At 43.8% G+C, this 18793-nt stretch overlaps 1 protein-coding gene across 12 annotated transcripts in view; it reads left to right on the forward strand.

The window, feature by feature from the left end:
- Window positions 1-1658: 1658 nt before the first annotated feature.
- LOC146007221 (hexokinase HKDC1-like) overlaps window positions 1659-18793 on the forward strand; it is a 43264-nt gene continuing 26129 nt past the window's right edge. For 6 of the 12 annotated variants that reach the window (XM_083145575.1, XM_083145576.1, XM_083145583.1 and 3 more), the window contains exons 1-8: window positions 1659-1721; window positions 4250-4412; window positions 6251-6399; window positions 6647-6763; window positions 9665-9756; window positions 10617-10625; window positions 14677-14771; window positions 17671-17854. In XM_083145575.1, coding sequence (XP_083001701.1) covers window positions 1659-1721; window positions 4250-4412; window positions 6251-6399; window positions 6647-6763; window positions 9665-9756; window positions 10617-10625; window positions 14677-14771; window positions 17671-17854 — 872 coding nt within the window. Of the gene's footprint in view, window positions 1722-4249; window positions 4413-6250; window positions 6408-6646; window positions 6764-9664; window positions 9772-10616; window positions 10626-14671; window positions 14772-17670; window positions 17855-18793 lie in introns of those variants that run through there. The other 6 variants (XM_083145572.1, XM_083145574.1, XM_083145573.1 and 3 more) reach the window with 5 other exon arrangements.

An 18793-nucleotide genomic window follows, 5' to 3' on the forward strand; every position in this document is an offset into this window, starting at 1 on the left:
ACCATCACCTGTGGTGAAACACCTTTCTTTTCAATGAACCTGTTCAAAACAGGTGATGGCAATCATACATTCAGGGGAAAGTCTAGAGGCAGAGCATTGTGTCCCTCCTGGAGAGGGTCATGTTGGGAGGTATGGTATCATTCCAGAGGTACTGTTAAGTCTGCCGTATCAGCCCAGGGGTGCTGTGTGACAATAAAATGGATAGTTATAGAATTTGTTGTGCCCAGTTGGACCTATAGTTACCCAGCGCCGATAGAGGATTCCAATCCCTTGGGATAGCATTGCAGTAAGTGTCCTCAGAGTGTTACGGCGGTAGGACCGGTGGGTAAATTAGTCATCCAAAAGATAGGTAGAAATAGCCGGTTCTTATGCCAAACCACTTTGCTGGTGGAAAGCCGAAGTCAGCGATAAAAATATGGAGTCAATGACAGAAACAACGGTTGGAAAGAGTCCCGGGATACAGTACTTCCAAATGATGTATATAGCAGGGGGGGCCTGGTCCAAATAAGAGCCTATTTGGACCAGACCCCCATGCTATATACATCATCTGCACAATCTGTTCGCCATGGACGCATGCACCCGGCACATGCACATTTAGAAAACATCAAGCTCACATGCTAGTTTGCATGCGAGCAAAGAAACCTGAATAAGGTCCTATGGCCCTCCAGCTGTTGTGAAACTACAAGTCCCATCATGCCTCGCCACAGGTTTGCTATTAGGGAATGCTAAAACTATGACAAGACACTCTGGGATGTGTAGTTTCACCACAGCTGGAGGGCCATTTTTTGGACATGCCTAATCTATGATCTAACCATCCACTACAGGTAAGGTAGTGTCTACCCACGAGATTCTAAGGCCAAAATTTACTAAGTTGGGATTTCTATTTCACATGTGATCAGAATCTTCTTCTTATTTATTTAGTAACTTCCAGAAGGAAGATAACAGGTTTACATTTAATAGGATGAAAAAAACTGGAGATTTCTTACCAAATATCTCACTTTCTGAATCTCTCATCCTATTAAATTTCACCCCATATCTGATTGGTTGTCTTAGTAACATTCCTCCACGCTATTGTTTGCCAGTACAGTGAGTGTAGAGCAGATAACCAGTGTATATGTTTTTTAGGTACTACAGCTCAGTTATTGCACAGCAGCCTGGGTACCAGTTTCCATGGTCCTACAATACAGAACACGTGTACTGTAGGTGTGTAAGATGGAGCGTATACGGTACTTGCTACAATCTAAGACCTTGGGCGTTACTGCAAGTATACAAAGTGTTGTTCTGTAGAAGAAACCCACAATTCCACCCCTCCCCCTGTACATTTTATATCATTGTTGCAAAGTAAATATTTCTAAATTGTAAATGAGAACCCATAGTACCTATAGGTAATAAAAAAAAAAAAAAAGATTGCGCAAGTGATTTATTACCTACAGCTTAATCAATGTCAGGCTCTCGGCAATAACCCTTACCCAGGAAGAAGTGTTAATGATTGAACTGCTGCTTTGTGACTCACATTGGTCTTGTCTCTACACTTTGTCAGGTCACTTGGATGGTCTGTCTTGGGCACTCCTAGCATACGTACAGTACAAGATTCATTGCAGCTTCATTTCTAAAGTGTGTACTTACACTTCTAGGCAAAGTTATTCCTTTACTCCAAAATGTTTGCGGTACATTTGGTGTCATTTTGGTTCACAAAGCTAAAAGAAGATCAACTAAAAAAAGTAAGTTAAAAACTTTTTTATTACAATTTATTTATGATTGTTCTAAAATAATAATTAACGGACAGCTATTTTATGCTATTCTAAATGTTAAGTATCTAAGAATAGAGAATGTAACCTCTATGTGAATTGTTTAGGATACTGTTTTGGTTACAATGGAATACCTTTGTCTGTTGAGGATTGCAGTAATGTCTAAAGGTCCCGTGTAAAATCACTTAGACTGGAGAAAGCTCAGCTATGTTCCCCCATCATCGCTGTCCATACACCCTCGGCAAAATTGCCAAGTGTGCATGGACCTTAAGGAATAAGTTTAAACAACACGTTTATTCAAACAAAGAAACACCGAATTGTAATAACATGTCAGCAGGCATTTTTTTACACGTTATAACAAATCTGACTTTGAAGGTGGATGGAAGAAAGGTGAAGGCCGCTTATGTCTGAAAGTATAAGAGAATTTATACTTACTGCTGCTTATTCTGGGGTTTTGTACATGAACGCACATTGACCCAGGATTCCTGCATGTGTGCATGCAAACTCCCCAAGTCACAGGACCCCAAACCTGGTTTTTACCAGGGTCGGGTTTGAGTCCCAGGAAATTGTCGGCTTTCAGGCCCAGCAACTTCCTATCTGGGAAAAAGTAGAATACTTGTATTACTTTGTAGCAAGAAAGGATTTGAAATAAAATCTTTTTGCATCTAAACTGGTTGAACAAGTTTTAGATAAATCCACATACTTTACAGGTATTTAATTCTGTGTATATGCTAAGTGTCACTGTAGCCATATGTGGACAATTCACAGTAGTCATCAAATATGGACTGTGTGATATATTCAACAGCAAACACAGGATACTCTATTTACTATAAGTCTGCAATGTGCTATCAAAGGATGCCAGCTTGTGAGCTTCAGACTATGTGGCATGGAAACTGCTGTCTGTATACAGGTGTAGCTGTGACAAAAGCAGGCTTTGCTTCCTATACATTGCATGTAAGGTTACACATGGTATCTGGATGGTTTACAGAGCATGTCTAGGTAGACAGTCAATAGGTCGACATGCACTAGCTCAATACAAGCAAAAGGTCAAAATAGCAATAGTCAGTACACGAAAAGGCTGACGTGAGTTTTTCCAATTTTTTTTGCTTTACTTTTTCAGGCTTTACCGATTGGGAACAGTAAATTGTGCTGAGTGCAGTGAGGAATTTGGCCTGAAGCATGGCTAGTGTACGTGCTACTCTAATTGGGTGTCCATGTGCTCTGGTGTCAACATTGACACCAAAAACATGAGACACTCACGTCGACGTCCCCATGGGTTGACCTTTACCATGTTGACCATTTGCTTGTGTCAATATTTTGTTACCGTTGTGCATGTCAACCTTTTGTCTATGTCGACCTTTTGTCAATTTCAACCTAATGCATGCATGTCGACCAATTGTCTGTGAGCTAATCCACACCCGCTATATACATAATCAACAGATATGTACTTACAGTATAAGATTGAAGGTTATTAGCAGGTATAGGCATATTGGCTTATTGGTCCAAGAAGGAACTGCAGGGCTTTAAATCTGTAATGAAATAAATGTAATAGTAGTCTCCTCCTGCAATGTAAGGTCACAATAGGATGAGCGGTAGGACATATGGCAGCAGATTATTGAGAATGCCCACAAACTGCACAATGTTGGGAAGTTTTGGCCAATATATTCCGCCACGTTTGGCCGATTTGATAACCGAAATTCAGCTTTTCGGGCCTTATTGGCATTCGGCAAAAACAGTCATTCCGGTTGCCGGATGACTTACCGACAGTCAGAATTCTGACTTACATGGGCTATTTTCCCTCATGGAGGTCCACAGCCCCCATAGAGGGAGAATAGAACAGGTGGCGAGCGCAGCCCGCAAGGAGATTGAATGCGCTCGCCCCCCTGTCGGGCTCCTGACAGTCGAGATTCTGATGTCAGAGAAAATCCCGATGGTCGGTAAGTTACACCATACCCATCATTCCCGTGCACTACACCAAAGAACAGACCGATCACCAGATTATTAAAAAATTGGCCCAATAATTGTATAGACAGTGGGTGAAATTTACTAAGATGGGAGTTCTATTTCACAAATAAAATGACTTTTCATTTATTTAGCACCTTCTACAAGATAATAGATAGTATCTGATTGGTTGCCCATAGCACTGAGGTTGCCAAACGCGGTCCTCAAGGCACCCCAACGGTCCAGGTATTAAGTGTATCCATGCTTGGCCACAGGTGACTTAATTAGTAACTCAGTCAGTCTGATTTAACCATCTGTGCTGAGCCATGGATATACCTAAAACCTGGACCGTTGGGGTGCCTTGAGGACCGCGTTTGGGAACCTCTGCCATAGCAACATATCATGTGAAATACAAATCCCATCTTAGTAAATTTCCCACAGTGTGTTTTAATATATTTTTCTCATAGAACAAATTATTTTCATATAAAACAGAACTAATACCTCTAACTACACAAATATAGGAGTTTATTAATCAGTGTGCATTAACTTCACATCTGCAGGTCGATCGGTTTCTATATCACATGCGTCTGTCAGATGAAACATTACTGGATATAATGGGCCGGTTTGAAGCAGAGATGGATAAAGGCCTGAAGCGGGACACAAACCCAACTGCATCAGTCAAGATGCTGCCAACTTGTGTCAGGTCAACTCCTGATGGAACCGGTAGATGATTACATTACATATATTTAGTTACTATTTGGGTTCTGTATTACAATGCTCACAACTGTCTGCAAGTTCTCAGGTTTAGATTTGCATAAAGTAAGAATTGTACTTTGGTGTAAAATTCGCCTCACTCTCCCTTTGTAAGAATTCCCTTGTAAAGCCCACTGATAAAATGCTCATTTTGCATTGTAAATCCCTGAGCAGCAGCATAACACAGGTAATAGCAGTCAGATAACATCACAGCGGCCATCTGCATCACTGTGCTCTGTTACTTGCTTTGGTAAAGTCCCCTTATTGCTTGCAGGGATTGCAGACATACTTTGGGCAGTGTTGCACTTAATGTTATATGTATGTTGTGTGTATGAGGTATATAACAAAAGTTATATGTGTGTGAAGGACAAGTCTGCTTATACGGCCTTATTCTGGTTCATTCGCTCGGATGTGAATTCGCAAGGGGGACCGATGTTCTGCGTATGCGCAGCTGCATTTCTGCGCATATGTATACGCTGGGTGCGTGCAAACTCAGCGAGAAGTCTGGTCACCGAGTGCACGCTCCCAGCCTTGCGAGTGGGGGGAGGAGAGGGGGAGGGGAGTGCTGGGCTGGGGCATTTGCATATGTGTACGCCCTGTGTTTCATGGACATTCCCATTGCGGTCATGACGCATGTGCAGGGGGCGGACAGCTGACATAACCGGATGCCGCCCAATTCCCTGCATTTCTTCACTCATATGTACGAGTGGTCTGGCCCACCCTTACATATGCGGGCGCCGTCGCCGTCATTCGATGGTCTGCGACCATTGAAAGATGGGGAGGTTCCCACTGGCATGCGAATGGATGTTCATGTAAAAAATCCCTTTGCAAGCCTTGTGCGAATGGGTGGTGCGGGCTAGCCATTTGCAAGGCGGGGTTTGCTTCATTCGCAAGAGCCATGCACGCGTCCGAACAAATGAACCAGAATAAGGCCCATAGTACTTTTACCTATTCTACAGGGGCTTGACAATATTACCTGTTACTTTACTTTGTTGTTTTAATTATTGTGAAGATTGGGCCTGATTCATAGTTGTACAATAGCGAATACAGCAAAAGGCGTCTGGTGTAAATAGACGCCACCTTCCTCCTTCCGTGCTGTTGCGTCCCAAGATGCACCATCGGATCACTCTGAAGGACTATCATTCATCTAAGTAAAAGTACAGGTTACTCAGATTTCAGGCACCGACATCTGCATTCCCATAAAATTGAGGCAACACACTTCTGTTTTGAGGAACGGACCTGGTCGCTGCCGCCTCCCCGCCCCCAAATGCCCTCAGCCTGCCATTAATGCTAGCACTGAGTTTGAGGACTCTGAACCCCTTCTACACATGCACAGTGTCCCCCACCATCAGACGTCTACACTACCCATCAGGCACATTTTATCCTATGCTGATATCATCAAAGTGCCAACGTCTGCTGAAAATATGTTATCTTTGAGGCTAGATTGATTAAATCTGCCCTAATAAGTAGGGGCAAATTTGATGAAGCTTATCCAATAACCTGATTTGCTAATGACATAATATTATGAGATGAAGTCCATTGCCCATCAGACTGCAGGTGGCCCCTATGGTCTGGTTAATTAGTCTAATGACCAGATTGCCACATTGGCCAACCATTAATACTTTTATTAATGTGCTAACATAATGAGCAGCCTTAGTTATTGGTTAGTTTTTGGTCAAGTTATACCTCTTTAGAAGACCTTTAAATATTTGGCCTTATGCAGTTTCTACCACCATGATTCCCCACCCTCCCAATGACATACACGCGCATTCACTATTATTAACATTGCTGTTTTGTCTGTGGTGTAGAGAAGGGGGATTTTCTTGCCCTTGATCTTGGTGGTTCGAAGTTCAGAGTTCTAAGAGTGAAAGTGTCTGAAGATGGGAAACCGAACGTACAGATGGACAGCCAGTTTTACCCAACCCCCGATGAGATAATGAGTGGGAGAAAAGCTGAAGTAAGTTTGTGTAGGTGGAGTATGTTTAGCGCTAATTTGTCAGGTTTCCCGAATGTTCATTAACAATGAAACTAAATGTTGTTCTAATTTAACAATGTTACTTTTGTTATCATACTGTCATAGCTTGTTACTTGCTAAATTCATCCATACACCTATGGCAAACGAGAAAACTGTGCACTCTCACAATATGTCTAGGAACCCATAAGGATGACTCTTTGCTGATCTAATGATAGCTCATTTCATGCAGCTCTTTGACTACATTGCTGACTGTCTGGGAGATTTCATAGAGAAACGACAGATTACAGAAAAGCTTCCACTTGGGTTCACCTTCTCGTTCCCATGCAAGCAGACCAAACTTGATGAGGTAAGACACTTGATTTGCCCCAGTAACGCCTACAGCTTATTATAGTAAGTCACAAGGACTACATTTAGTGATTTTGATTTATTATACATACTATTTGTAAAACAACAAATTCTCAGCAGCACTGTTCGGAGCAAAGGAAGCCATACACTGCGATGTATTGCAGGAGCATAGGGCCATTTGACACCACCCCCTGAGCCACCCGGGACCATCCCGCATGGCAGGATCCTATGTGATACAACGCATGCGTTTTTTTAATATGCAATGTATCATATGCTACCCCATTCCCTGCTGTGTGTCTGACCTCCAGCACATGTCCAATGCACACGGGACTGTGCATCAGTCCCGAGGGGGACGTCAAACACATCCTTCAGGATTGAATGAAATCTGCCCAAATTGGACTAGTGTATGGGCACCTTAATGCATTTAGGCTCTCATTTTGGTCTGATCGCAGCTGGCGTCAGCGGATGTCAGCTACCCGCCCTCTTCCCGAACAGGGAATGATTTCTGCTCTGCACGCAAGCTGCAAATGAATGTCAATGCAAAACATCCATCTGCATGCGTGCGGGTGAAATCTGTGTGTGGGCGGACCTTCGTGGAGGTGGTGGCCGGCATTTAGATGACCCACAAAGCTGCGAATTTCAAAGCTTTGCGGGTCAATCAGATTGAGGGCCTCAATGCAGTAAGGTGCAAGATGTCGTTTTCTCTGCAAAATCATCATTTGCAATTCAATTAGGAATTTGCACTGAATCAGTCTGAGTAAACTCAAATTATTCTATTTGCACCTTACAGAGGGTTAGAAAAAGTAGCGAAATTCTTATTGACTAATGACTAATTAGGCAAATTGAAGAATCATTGCTTTTTATCATTCTTTTATTTTTATTTTTTTTACAGTCAAATTAAAATACTCCTAAAGCAGTTTTTTCTACTTTTTTTTTAATGTTTTCATGTTTTCTGTAAGAAAGTAATCATATAGGGGGACATTTATTAGGATGGGAGTTTTATTTCACATGGGAACCAATGAGAATCTACTTCTTATTTATTTATCTATCACCTTCTAGAAGATAATAATTAGTTTCTGATTGGTTGCCCATAGCAACAGACATGTGAAATAGAACTCTCATCTCAGTAAATTTCCCCCATAAAGTTTGCTTTTAACCATCGTTTTCCCTTTTTTTTATGCATAAACTAGCCATTAAAAGCAGCCAGTACTTTCCTTATGGCCACCAACAGCCTTCTGTATGGTTCTGTAAACCAATTTGTAATTTTTGGGAGTCCAGGAAGATCACCCCACTTACATACATCACATCACATATGGCCGACAATTCCCAGACCTCCGCAGCGAGTACAGAGAGTAGACATTTATACTTAGGTCGGAGGATTTTCAGAGGCGAGCATTTTTTCATGAAACATCTCACAAATCGCATCTAACTGGATTGAAGTAATACATGCTGGTCATCATAAAATAGATTTTAACATTTACCCATGATGCTATCAGTAAGGAAATCCAGTTTATAGAGATTAAGGGCGGGATGTATCAACGCTTACCGTGGCGTTGACATCCCGTTTTCGCGTTGGTCCCTTGTTCGCTTCATGTATTAATAAAGTTTTCGTTTTCTATTGTTGAAAAAACTCCGCCGGGTTGAAGTATCGCGGAGTTTCCGGCGCGAAACATCCTCCCATTGGACAGCATTGTAGCTGAAGCGCTGTGTGATGTATTAACACTCGCAGCGCTCAGCTTCTCTTCTATATAATTCGCCTTATATTGCTGGCGAACTGCAGTTGTGACAGTTCAATTATTAAAGTATAATGTATTTTTACAGTGTGTTATTTACCTTATGAAAACAGGTTGTGCTGTGGGATGTATTTTACTTGTTGTATGGGAGGCAAGATTGGTTCTTTTTTGGAAGGTGTGAGGCACAGATCATCAGGGCTAGGCAAGAGGCAGTGTGCCTCACACCTCACTGCCTCTTGCCTAGCCCTGATGATCTGTGCCTCACACCTTCCAAAAAAGAACCAATCTTGCCTCCCATACAACAAGTAAAATACATCCCACAGCACAACCTGTTTTCATAAGGTAAATAACACACTGTAAAAATACATTATACTTTAATAATTGAACTGTCACAACTGCAGTTCGTCAGCAAGTCAAGCTGAGCGCTGCGAGCCGGGGAAACCCAGCCAGCAGCAGGACGCATCTGCGCATGCGCACAAAAAAAAAAGATATGCATAAAATCATCGTAAATAACGCGAAAATCATCGCAAAACAATCGCGAAAAAAGCGCGAAAAAACGGAGTCCACTTCACTACAGAAAAGTGAATATTGATACATCCCGCCCTAAGAGATTATAATCTAAAGAGCAAATGCCAGAACAAGATGTGAAGGGATATGTAAAGGAACTGTAGATTGGAGTGGTATAATTCATAATAGATCCCGTAAAGAAAGTTATAATTGATCAGATTGTAATCTCACAGATTTGTGTTTTACGGGGATTGTGTAGAAATTTGGAGAAACTACAAACCAATTAGCTGATGCTTTGGTATTTCCAATGTTTAGTACATCTCCCCCTCTTCTGTTGGTGTCTTGTGGCATGAGGAAGCCAGTTCCAGAGAATAAGTGGTTGATCCTAGATTTGTGGGAGAGGCAGCACAGGGGCAGGCAGTGGTGGACCAGAGGCAAATGAGCACTAAAAGGGAATGTGGATGCAACCTCACACATGCCTATGGCAAAACTCAAATCTCACAACTGCAAAATGCAACATTTCATACCATTGAAATCATGAGTAGTGTTTTGTTTGCAATGTGTGCGTCAGGTAGCAGAGTGTGAGTGTGTGCGTGTGTGTTTTGTATTATATGAATATTTATATAAATATAATAATTTATGTCCTGTGGTTACTGTTTAAGGGGGTCTTGATTTCATGGACAAAAAACTATAAAGTGAGAGGGGTTCAACAAACTGATGTGGTGAAATCGCTGCGTAAAACCCTGAAGAAAAGGCAGGTATGTTTTCTGTCGCCTGTATGTATATGTTGTCTACCGTAGAAGCTATTGTGGCTTTATACAGAAGGTTCCTATATTTGTAAATAGGCAGATCTAAAATTGAAGAAAGGGGATTAATCTGCTGCCTAATAACTAGTTCTGCTCTGTATTTGTTCTTAGTCACCTACACTAGAGGGGAGACATAGGGCTCAGTAGCGCACGCAGGGGGGGTTTCTGAGTACCCAGAAACCCCCCCAGGAATCTAAGGAAAGCTGAGGGTCCCCTCTTTCCATGGGTACAAGAATTAAAAAAATCGGCCCTGGGGAATCGGAGATATCTGACTTCAAAGCAATGGTCCCCATCCAAGTCTGTTAATTGCACTTCCCAGTCAGATATTTCAGGTTTTGTCTTACTTAGAGTTTTTCTGAGGATATATTCCAAAAGCTGGGTCTCTCCCCCTTTGATGGACACTAGCACCTTGTCTATACTGTTCCCAGAACTAGAGATATCAGCCTTCCAGCAGCTGGTTACTGATCCAGCTCCCCACACCTGGTATGTAGTTTTATATACTCGTTGGCAGATTGCTCTGCCTCCTGAACTCTGATCCCCTAGTCCCCAGTACCATTTGGTAGGAGGGATTCTCTAGTTTTTAATTCCAGTAAAAGCTAAGAAATCTAGTACCGGAAACTGGAGATATCTGCAGTCAAGCAAGCTGTCCTCCCACCAGAAAAGTATGAATAATAAGCCCACTCCACTATACACCCCTCCTCTGCATATCAAACATGCTCTACCACCCTGGAAGTTATGTATCAGGGCCCCTTCATTCAGCCCAATGCCCCCTACTCCCACCCCATCTCCCACCATCTGTGCAGTAAAGGGGTAATTAGTGAAAATTACTGATCCAGGCCCTACATGCTGAGCGGTTGATATAATATCCCCTACCACCCGCGGGACATCAAAGATTCCGCTCATAGCATCCCCCACCCCTACCACTGGAGGATAGATAGGGGCCCCAATACATTGCTATGCCCAGGGGTCTACACTGCTGTTATATGTGTGTGTGTGTGTATATATATATATATATATATATATATATATACACACATTTGGTCTATCTATAATACTTTAACTGACCTGGCATATACTGGTTCACCTACCTGCCTCTTTGTGCTTTGCTCCGCCCCTCTCTGGAAACCCCCTACTGAAAATCCTGCGTTTGCCCCTGGGCTTGACGACAAGTGGCATATGGATCCCAGAAGGCAGGCGCAGGATGTAGAAAAGTGTGTAATGTGACTTACAGCAATTTCCACAAGCTGGTAGTGCAACTATAAACATAATACTGTAGCAGTTCTTCACATTTACAGTAATACTGCCAGCAGGCGCAAAATGTAGAATTGCACATTTGCCGACAGCCAAGTACCTGCCTTTCTGGCGCACATTCTACCAGTCTCCATTCTAATCGTCAACAAGCAAACTGCATCACCTCTATAGAGAGGGAAGTTCTACCTCACTGCGACTGTATTGTGTATATTCAGGCTTGGACTGGCACACAGGGGTACATGGGAAACGCACCTTAAAAAATGTCTCCTTCTAAGGGAACAAAATCTTCTTTCCTCTAATCTAAACTCATGCCCACGTGTCCTGGAGTCCTGTCAGCGCTGGGGTTCTTTGTGTTCCCGGCTGTGACTGTGGTGGACCAGTGGAGGGCGCTGGGTAGCAGAACGCTGGTGGTTTGATGTGTGACATACACGGAGGGACAGGAGCACGGCGAACCAGAGTGTTGGCGGAGACCAGGAACAGGGGCGCGGAGTCTAACTTGCCAGTGGTGTTCACCAGGGAGTCCTGCAAGGAACTTTGGACTTAGCTGCGTCTGACAAGCAGGTCGCGGCCCCCTGCCCTGGTCCTCTGGACGCAGGCTGGGACTGAGAATACTGAACTCAGGGGATGACCTTGAGGAGACCAGGGTATATGTGCAGTCTGGGAACTGCGGGGAGGGATGACTTGGGATGTCGACAATGGCTGTCGGCAGTAACAGGAAAAGTTGGTAAATGTCTCTGATAGGCTTAGAAAGCCAATGGTGATACTCAGCAGGACACCTGCTACTCGACTGTAGAGATGGAATGACAGGAGTCTGGATATCCTGCAGCCTTGGAACTTCACTGACACAGGAGGACACTTGGAACAGGTAAAGCAATTGTTCAAGGCAAGGAAGTCAGACCCAGGGCCTGAGCTATATCCCCCTTGCCTGCTTGTGATTGGCTGCCAGTCGCAGCACCAATCAATACTGGGGAAAGTCAGACACACCTTGAGTGCAGCACAGGTGTGTGGGTCAGACTGATGGTCAGCGGGATTGGTCTATGCAGTCAGCTGAGTGCAAGTGTCATGGCGGCGACCATGCTGCCCAGGACCGGCGTGAGACTGACATAGGACAACGCCGACTGCCCACGGGGACACTGGGAACATCGCGCCATGCACCTGAAGCAATGCAAACATCGTACCTGCCATGCAGCGCGGACCCTCGGGAAGGTAAAGACTGCGGTCTTAAATGGGGATGCTTACTGCGGTTTGTGACAAGTCCTTCCTTACAGTAAAAAGGGCGCCTGACAGTTCCTTATATTGGCCCCTGATATATTTGTACATGTTAAGCATGTCCCCCCTTAAGCATCTCTCGATTTCAGCAACTCATTTATTTGATATACTATAATAAATTCATTCTGGAAACCAAAAACCCTGGGTCTGACACAAAGATAGTGTAATTCATCTAATACAGTGTTTCTCCAAAGATAGGAAACTGATTGTTGTGCTGCCTACTTTTAAAGTCTCCTCTCCGGGAGAAGCCCAGAAAGGAGACTGTCAGCAGCATTTCGGGGGGTGGGACCTGATGTAGACGCCATCAAGCCCCACCCCCAGTACTGCAATTCACGCTATTTGTGGGTCTTTGAGGAGGGGGCCGGGCTAAATGACACTATTTGTATCTTCAGCCCAACTCCTCCCCCGAAAAGCCGCAAATCCAGGTAATGTACTGATCCAGCCAGGGAGATTCGGGGGTTCCGGAGGTATCGCGGACGTTGCCCACCTTTCTGGGGGGCCAGGAGGGGGACCCGATTTTCAGGAGCCTCCCGGCCATTCCGGGAGGTTAGGCAACCCTGCAGTAAAGTAAGCTTAGATTTCAGGCTAATAACTTATTTTAGGGTGCCTGTTTTGTTTAATGTACTAGTCCAGGGGTTCCCAATCTTTTTTGAATCACGGCACCCTAGAGTATCAAAAAATTTTCATGGCACCCCTAGGCCAAAAATTTATTTATTAGATTGGGTTTATATGTGATTCTTTGGGTCAGGTATGTGGTAAAGGACAGGATTTGCTTCTGTTTGTACACATTTTATTAATGGCAGCCACCAGCATTGTTTTTGCTCATAAATAATTAACCATTAACAATTTAAGTTGGTCCTGGACTACCAACCCAGGGCACCCCTGCATGTGTCCCGAGGAACCCCAGGGAGCCACGGCACACAGTTTGGGAACCACTGTACTAGTCATTAATGATATTACATGTGCTCTACATGGGAAACTATGGGTGACATTTAATAGGATGTGATTTTTAGTAAGGTTACGAAATCGCACCTTATCGTATTTTTTTCACATTGCAAATTTTGTCAAAAATTGACTATTTAATGGGATGAGGATTTGCGGTGGAAAAATGCAATATGGTGTGATGTGGTGGGATTTTTAGTCATGGAAATGTGCGAATTCTGTAATGTGCTATTTCTAAAAAAAATGGCTTGGGGTCCCCCCCTTCCTGAGCATAACCAGCCCCAGTCTCAAAGAAATGGTTCTGGTTTTAGAAATTCAGGGGTCAAAAATCATAGGGGATCCCCAGGATTTCTAAAACCAGAACTAGGCTAAAGGCCCGATCCTGGTTCCCAAATTACGGGGGACAAAATGAGTAACGCCCCCCCCGTATTTTGGCAACCAGCACCGGTCCCAAACACCCAACAGGATAATGCTACAGCCGTGGAAAACTTTTTATGCAAGTTTCCCTGTCCAAAGCATTCATCTCCGTGACTGGTCAGCTTGGGAAGAAACCCTGGAGGAGTGGGGACCCCCCAATAAAGGGACATCAATGGATGTCTTCTCCGTCTGGCAGTACCCCTGTGAGAGAAGCACGAATGATTGTTTACATTCGCGGCTCCTCCCACATGTCGAGATAGTCCCGTCCACCAGCCAAGGACGCTCCTTATTGGCTTGTGGGTGGGACTAACCCCCGGCATGTGAGCGGAGCCGCGAGCACCAGAGTGAAAAAAGACGTGTTCCACTAAGCTTCCAGAGACACTGCAATATCCTGAGACTATCCACTAGAAAGCCATAACCTTATCACTTGTATATGAACCACTATACACTCATACATTGCCGGTTGATGTATGTTCCGCTTAAGCCCTGCTCCTTCCAGATATTGAGTAAATGTAACTGCAAGTATGGCTATACAAACCTGCTCAAAAAAATCACACATCTGGTTAAATACTGGTCTGTTTGGTCACATTGAACCCATTGGTGTATACTATTTCTCTGCTCTTACCATCGGCACTATTACACTTATAATCAACACCGCACAGTGGGCATAAGGTTTAGCCATGTTGAGAGTTTAACTGCACCTCACCAGCCACCAGAGTGCTGAGTCAAGAATTGTTTTACTCCTTTTTTTTTTGGGGGGGGGGGGGGGGGTGCGTTGGGTCAAAACTAACACATGGAGGAACTTTAATTTTTAAATCGAAACTTAAAAGCTTAGAAAATTTTGAGATAGCTACATTTTACTGTGTTTGCTCAAAAAACAAAACCTACACAAAGCAGTACAGGGTACATGCAGTAGTGTGTATCTTTCTGCTATCAAGTTCTGCGCTCTTACATTCAATAACGAAAGATGTTTTTTCTTTTTAGTACAGTAATGTGGAAGTGCTGGCTCTGGTTAATGACACTGTGGGCACAATGATGACCTGTGGATACGATGACCATTTGTGCGAAGTTGGTGTCATTGTAGGTAAAACAAGTTTCACTGGTGCTATAGATCTAACGGCAATTGTGACTGATTTGTTTATACTAGTTACGTTTATACTAGTTGATTTGTTAAGGAGGTCATGCAGGATTGACAGTCCTGTACCACTTTACAAACATGCGCACAAGACCATTGACAATTTGCCTTTATAGGTAATTGTTTATTTAATTAATATATTCATATATATAATTAAGAATGTAGCCATGTAGGAGTTGTACTCAGCGGATGTGCAAAATTATGCAAATGTCGCAGCCACCAGGATTTTTACTGAGACGGCCACTGGCAGTGTCTCTGTACCACTGCTTGCATACACTGTAATTATTGCATGCATCTGTGAATCATCACCTTGCCGAGTAACCCTATACAGTATACCGCTTTTAGATGTACACGGGCTCTTAAGTCCCCTCTGCCACTTTAGAGACTCCACAATCTCTGCTCCCGTGATTACTACCAGGTACAAGGGTGTGAAGGAAGTTAGGTAGTAGCCAAGAAGACTCCACAGCTCCTACTCCTGTGATTCCCACCACATCCTGGTGTGTGAGGGAAGTTAGGAAGAAGCCAGGAAGACTCCTCAGCTTCTGCTCCCATCATTGCCACCACGTCCTGTGTGTGAGATAAGTTAGGCAGAAGCTAAAGAGACTCCACAGCTCCCCCTGCTCCCTTGATTGCCACCAGGCCCTGGGATGTGAGGAGAGTTGTTATGCAGTGGCCATAGAGACTCCACAGTCCCTGCTCCCATGATTGCTACAGGTAATAGGGTGTGAAGGAAGCTAGGCAGTAAGCAGGGAGACTCCACATTCCATGATTCTGTGATTGCTATCAGGTACTAGGGTGTGAGGGAAGTTAGGCAGTAACCAGGAAGACTCCACAGGCCCTGGTGTGTGAGGGAAGTTAAGGTGCGTACACACGGGGCAATATGATCGCTAGCAATATATTGCTCAGCAATCATATTGCCCCGTGTCCCGTTTTAATCTGCGACCAGAGATGGTCGCAGATTAAAATTTAAACACTGATGGATGAAGAGGCAGGGGATGTCGCTGGTCGGAGGAGCATGTTCCTCCGACCAGCGACCATTCAGGGGCTGAAAACGGGAGCGCGCACCCGGCGATTTATCGCTGGTGCACACTCCAATCACTGGCAATATGGTTGCTCAGCGACCATATTCCCAGCGGCCCCTATCGCCCCCGTGTGTACACAGCATTAGGCAGTCGCCAGGGAGCTTTGTGAGAACGACACTTGTTACTTGTTTTAGGGGTAAAATTGTGCCGTAAGGTTTCATCTTTACTTCATGGACAGCCCGGCTCAGGGTTTATAAAGTTAGACATAAAGACGCACAAGTGGTTTTGGATAATTTATTAGTAGGATACCATTTTACAAATATTCTACAACAGTTGTCCTGGGGTTTCCATTACAAAGGCTGTTATATAACTGAGTTTAGCAGCAATAACATATTTTTATTAGAGATGTCCAGATTCGCTTTTACTGGAATCTCAAAGCGGGATCTTTTTGGCTATCCAAAACACAAGACAGACGATAGCTAATCGCAAAAATCAGAACTTAATTAATTTTGTGATAAGAACGGAGTAAATCTGAACCTGCGCATCTCTAATATCTATTCAGAATAGCATTGTTACAAAATGTAAAAATAAAATAGAAGATTAGCGGGATAGCCTCCGACCCTTCATGACAACATTTGCCTTCAGTTGTGGCTAATCTTCGGTCCCTATAACATGTACAGTATGTAATAGCCTGCAGGGCCGGCGCCACCACTAGGCAAATCTAGGCATTTGCCTAGGGCGCCGGCCACTGGAGGGCGGCATTTTGTGCCGCCCGGGTACCTGTCCTGCGGCGCTGTGTATGTAAAGTTGGCGGCGGAGGCAGCGGGGGTCCCTGCAGTCCATTAGAAACCATGAGCGCTATCCGCCGGGCTATGCGGAAGCGCTTCTAGTGTGAAAACTCTGGCAGCACGGCGCACGCTGATCTCAGCCAATCAGCGTGCTGCCAGTGTTTTCACACTAGAAGCGCTTCCGCATAGCCCGGCGGATAGCGCTCGTGATTTCTAATGCACTGCAGGGATCCCCGCTGCCTCCGCCGCCAACTTTACATACACAGCGCCACAGAACAGGTACACCCCCCCCCCCCCCCGGCACCGGGGCGCCCCCACCCCGACTCGCCTGGGGCGCTCCGGTGCCTTGCACCGGCCCTGATAGCCTGCAGTATACACAAACTGGTGCAATTAGCCTGTACATTTAAGGCCGGTTTTTCCTTTTAAATTATTGCAATGTTAAATCTACAGTCAAAATAGCCAGATTTGTGCCAGTTTGTGCCGGTTTGTGCAACTTGCAGGGTACATAATGGCTTATGTGTATTTTAAATTGAGATAGAGATACATGAGCTACTTTGAGATATTGCTGAATTCGGTACTTGTTTAGTTTCACGGCGGCAGATAAATTGCATGTGATATCCCATGTTATTGCATGCAATGCGATCGGATGCGATTTGATGCAATTTTGTACCTGTTCATAACCCCACTATCCACTGCGCAGCGAGCCACCGAGCCCGAAGCGTGGCGAGCGCGGATATAGTTTACATGTATTCCGTGCCGAGCCCCGCAAGGGCACGCGCGATACATGTAAAGTAATATGCGTCCCCTCGCGGGACTCGGTGGCTCACTGCGCTTGCCACACTATATAAAATCAACTCCATGCGTAGTGGATAGTGGGGTTATGAACAGGTACAAAATCGCATCAAATCCCATCCGATCGCATCGCATGCGATTTATCTGCCACCGTGAAACTAAACAAGTACCCTGATTTATGATCTGGAATTAGTTGGCTATAAAGTCAATCCTAGATAATTACATCTGTCCGCTTCTGCCCTGTAGGGACTGGTACAAATGCCTGCTATATGGAGAATCTAAGTAACATTGACCTTGTTGAAGGTGATGAGGGAAGAATGTGCATTAACACAGAGTGGGGCGCTTTCGGAGATGACGGCTCTTTAGATGACATCAGAACAGAGTTTGATGAAGAAATAGATTTGGGTTCTATCAACCCTGGGAAACAACTGTAAGACCTTTTCTATATTTATTAACATTCTCTGATAGCATGCAGGGGCCAGTGTGCCATAGTACAAAGTAAGTTGTCAGGTGCTTAAAACTAGATGGTCAAGACACCGCTGATGTTGTCTAAAGGCCCATACACACTGGGTGACTTTGAGCTGAAAGCAGCTCAGTTTACTCATCATTTAAGACTAACATGACTTAGAATCCACTGCGCTGGGGAAGTTTTTCAATTTATATACTATAAACTGAAAATCTCAGAAGACTGCTTCCCATGTGGGAATGGGTAAGCGAAAAAAACGGCACTAATTCGGCCACTCAGTATTCAATTGTGGGTGTTTTTGAGTACATTTTCATCTATTTATTGGGGGTGAATCAGCATGGGCAAAAACAGACCCAAAAGTGGTTGAAAACTCCGCAAATTGAACCAAAAGTGATCGGCAGCGAATTTGCAGATCCATGTGGTTTTCACTGTGATGAAGGATTTTTCGACCAGTTGAAAAATAGGGACATGCATAGTATAGAGCAAATCCAATTCACCCTACAAAGAATAGTTTTACCCCAAAACGTTTGCTTTTGTAGCTATCACAATTTAATGATGGATTTTAAGAAAATTTCCATACCTATATTTTCATACCATTTACTGTATGTAAAAATAAAAAAAACTTTTGTTATGAATTTGAATTACTTTAATTTACAAAAATACTACATTTAAACCAAACTACTGTAACAGAATATATTATTTAAACCAAACTACTGTAACAGAATATATTATTTAAACCAAACTACTGTAACAGAATAGATTAACGTTTAGAAATGAATATTTTTCGTATTTCTTCTGTCATTGTATGGACTTTCTCGTATTAACCCCCAAATATAATCCCCCATCATTCTCTAATTGTATTGCCCCTGATAGTGACGTTCAAAGTGCATCACATCTTCATGA

This window comes from Crinia signifera, chromosome 6 (assembly GCF_055691185.1).
Source record: "Crinia signifera chromosome 6, ASM5569118v1, whole genome shotgun sequence".
Taxonomy (NCBI): Eukaryota; Metazoa; Chordata; class Amphibia; order Anura; family Myobatrachidae; genus Crinia; species Crinia signifera.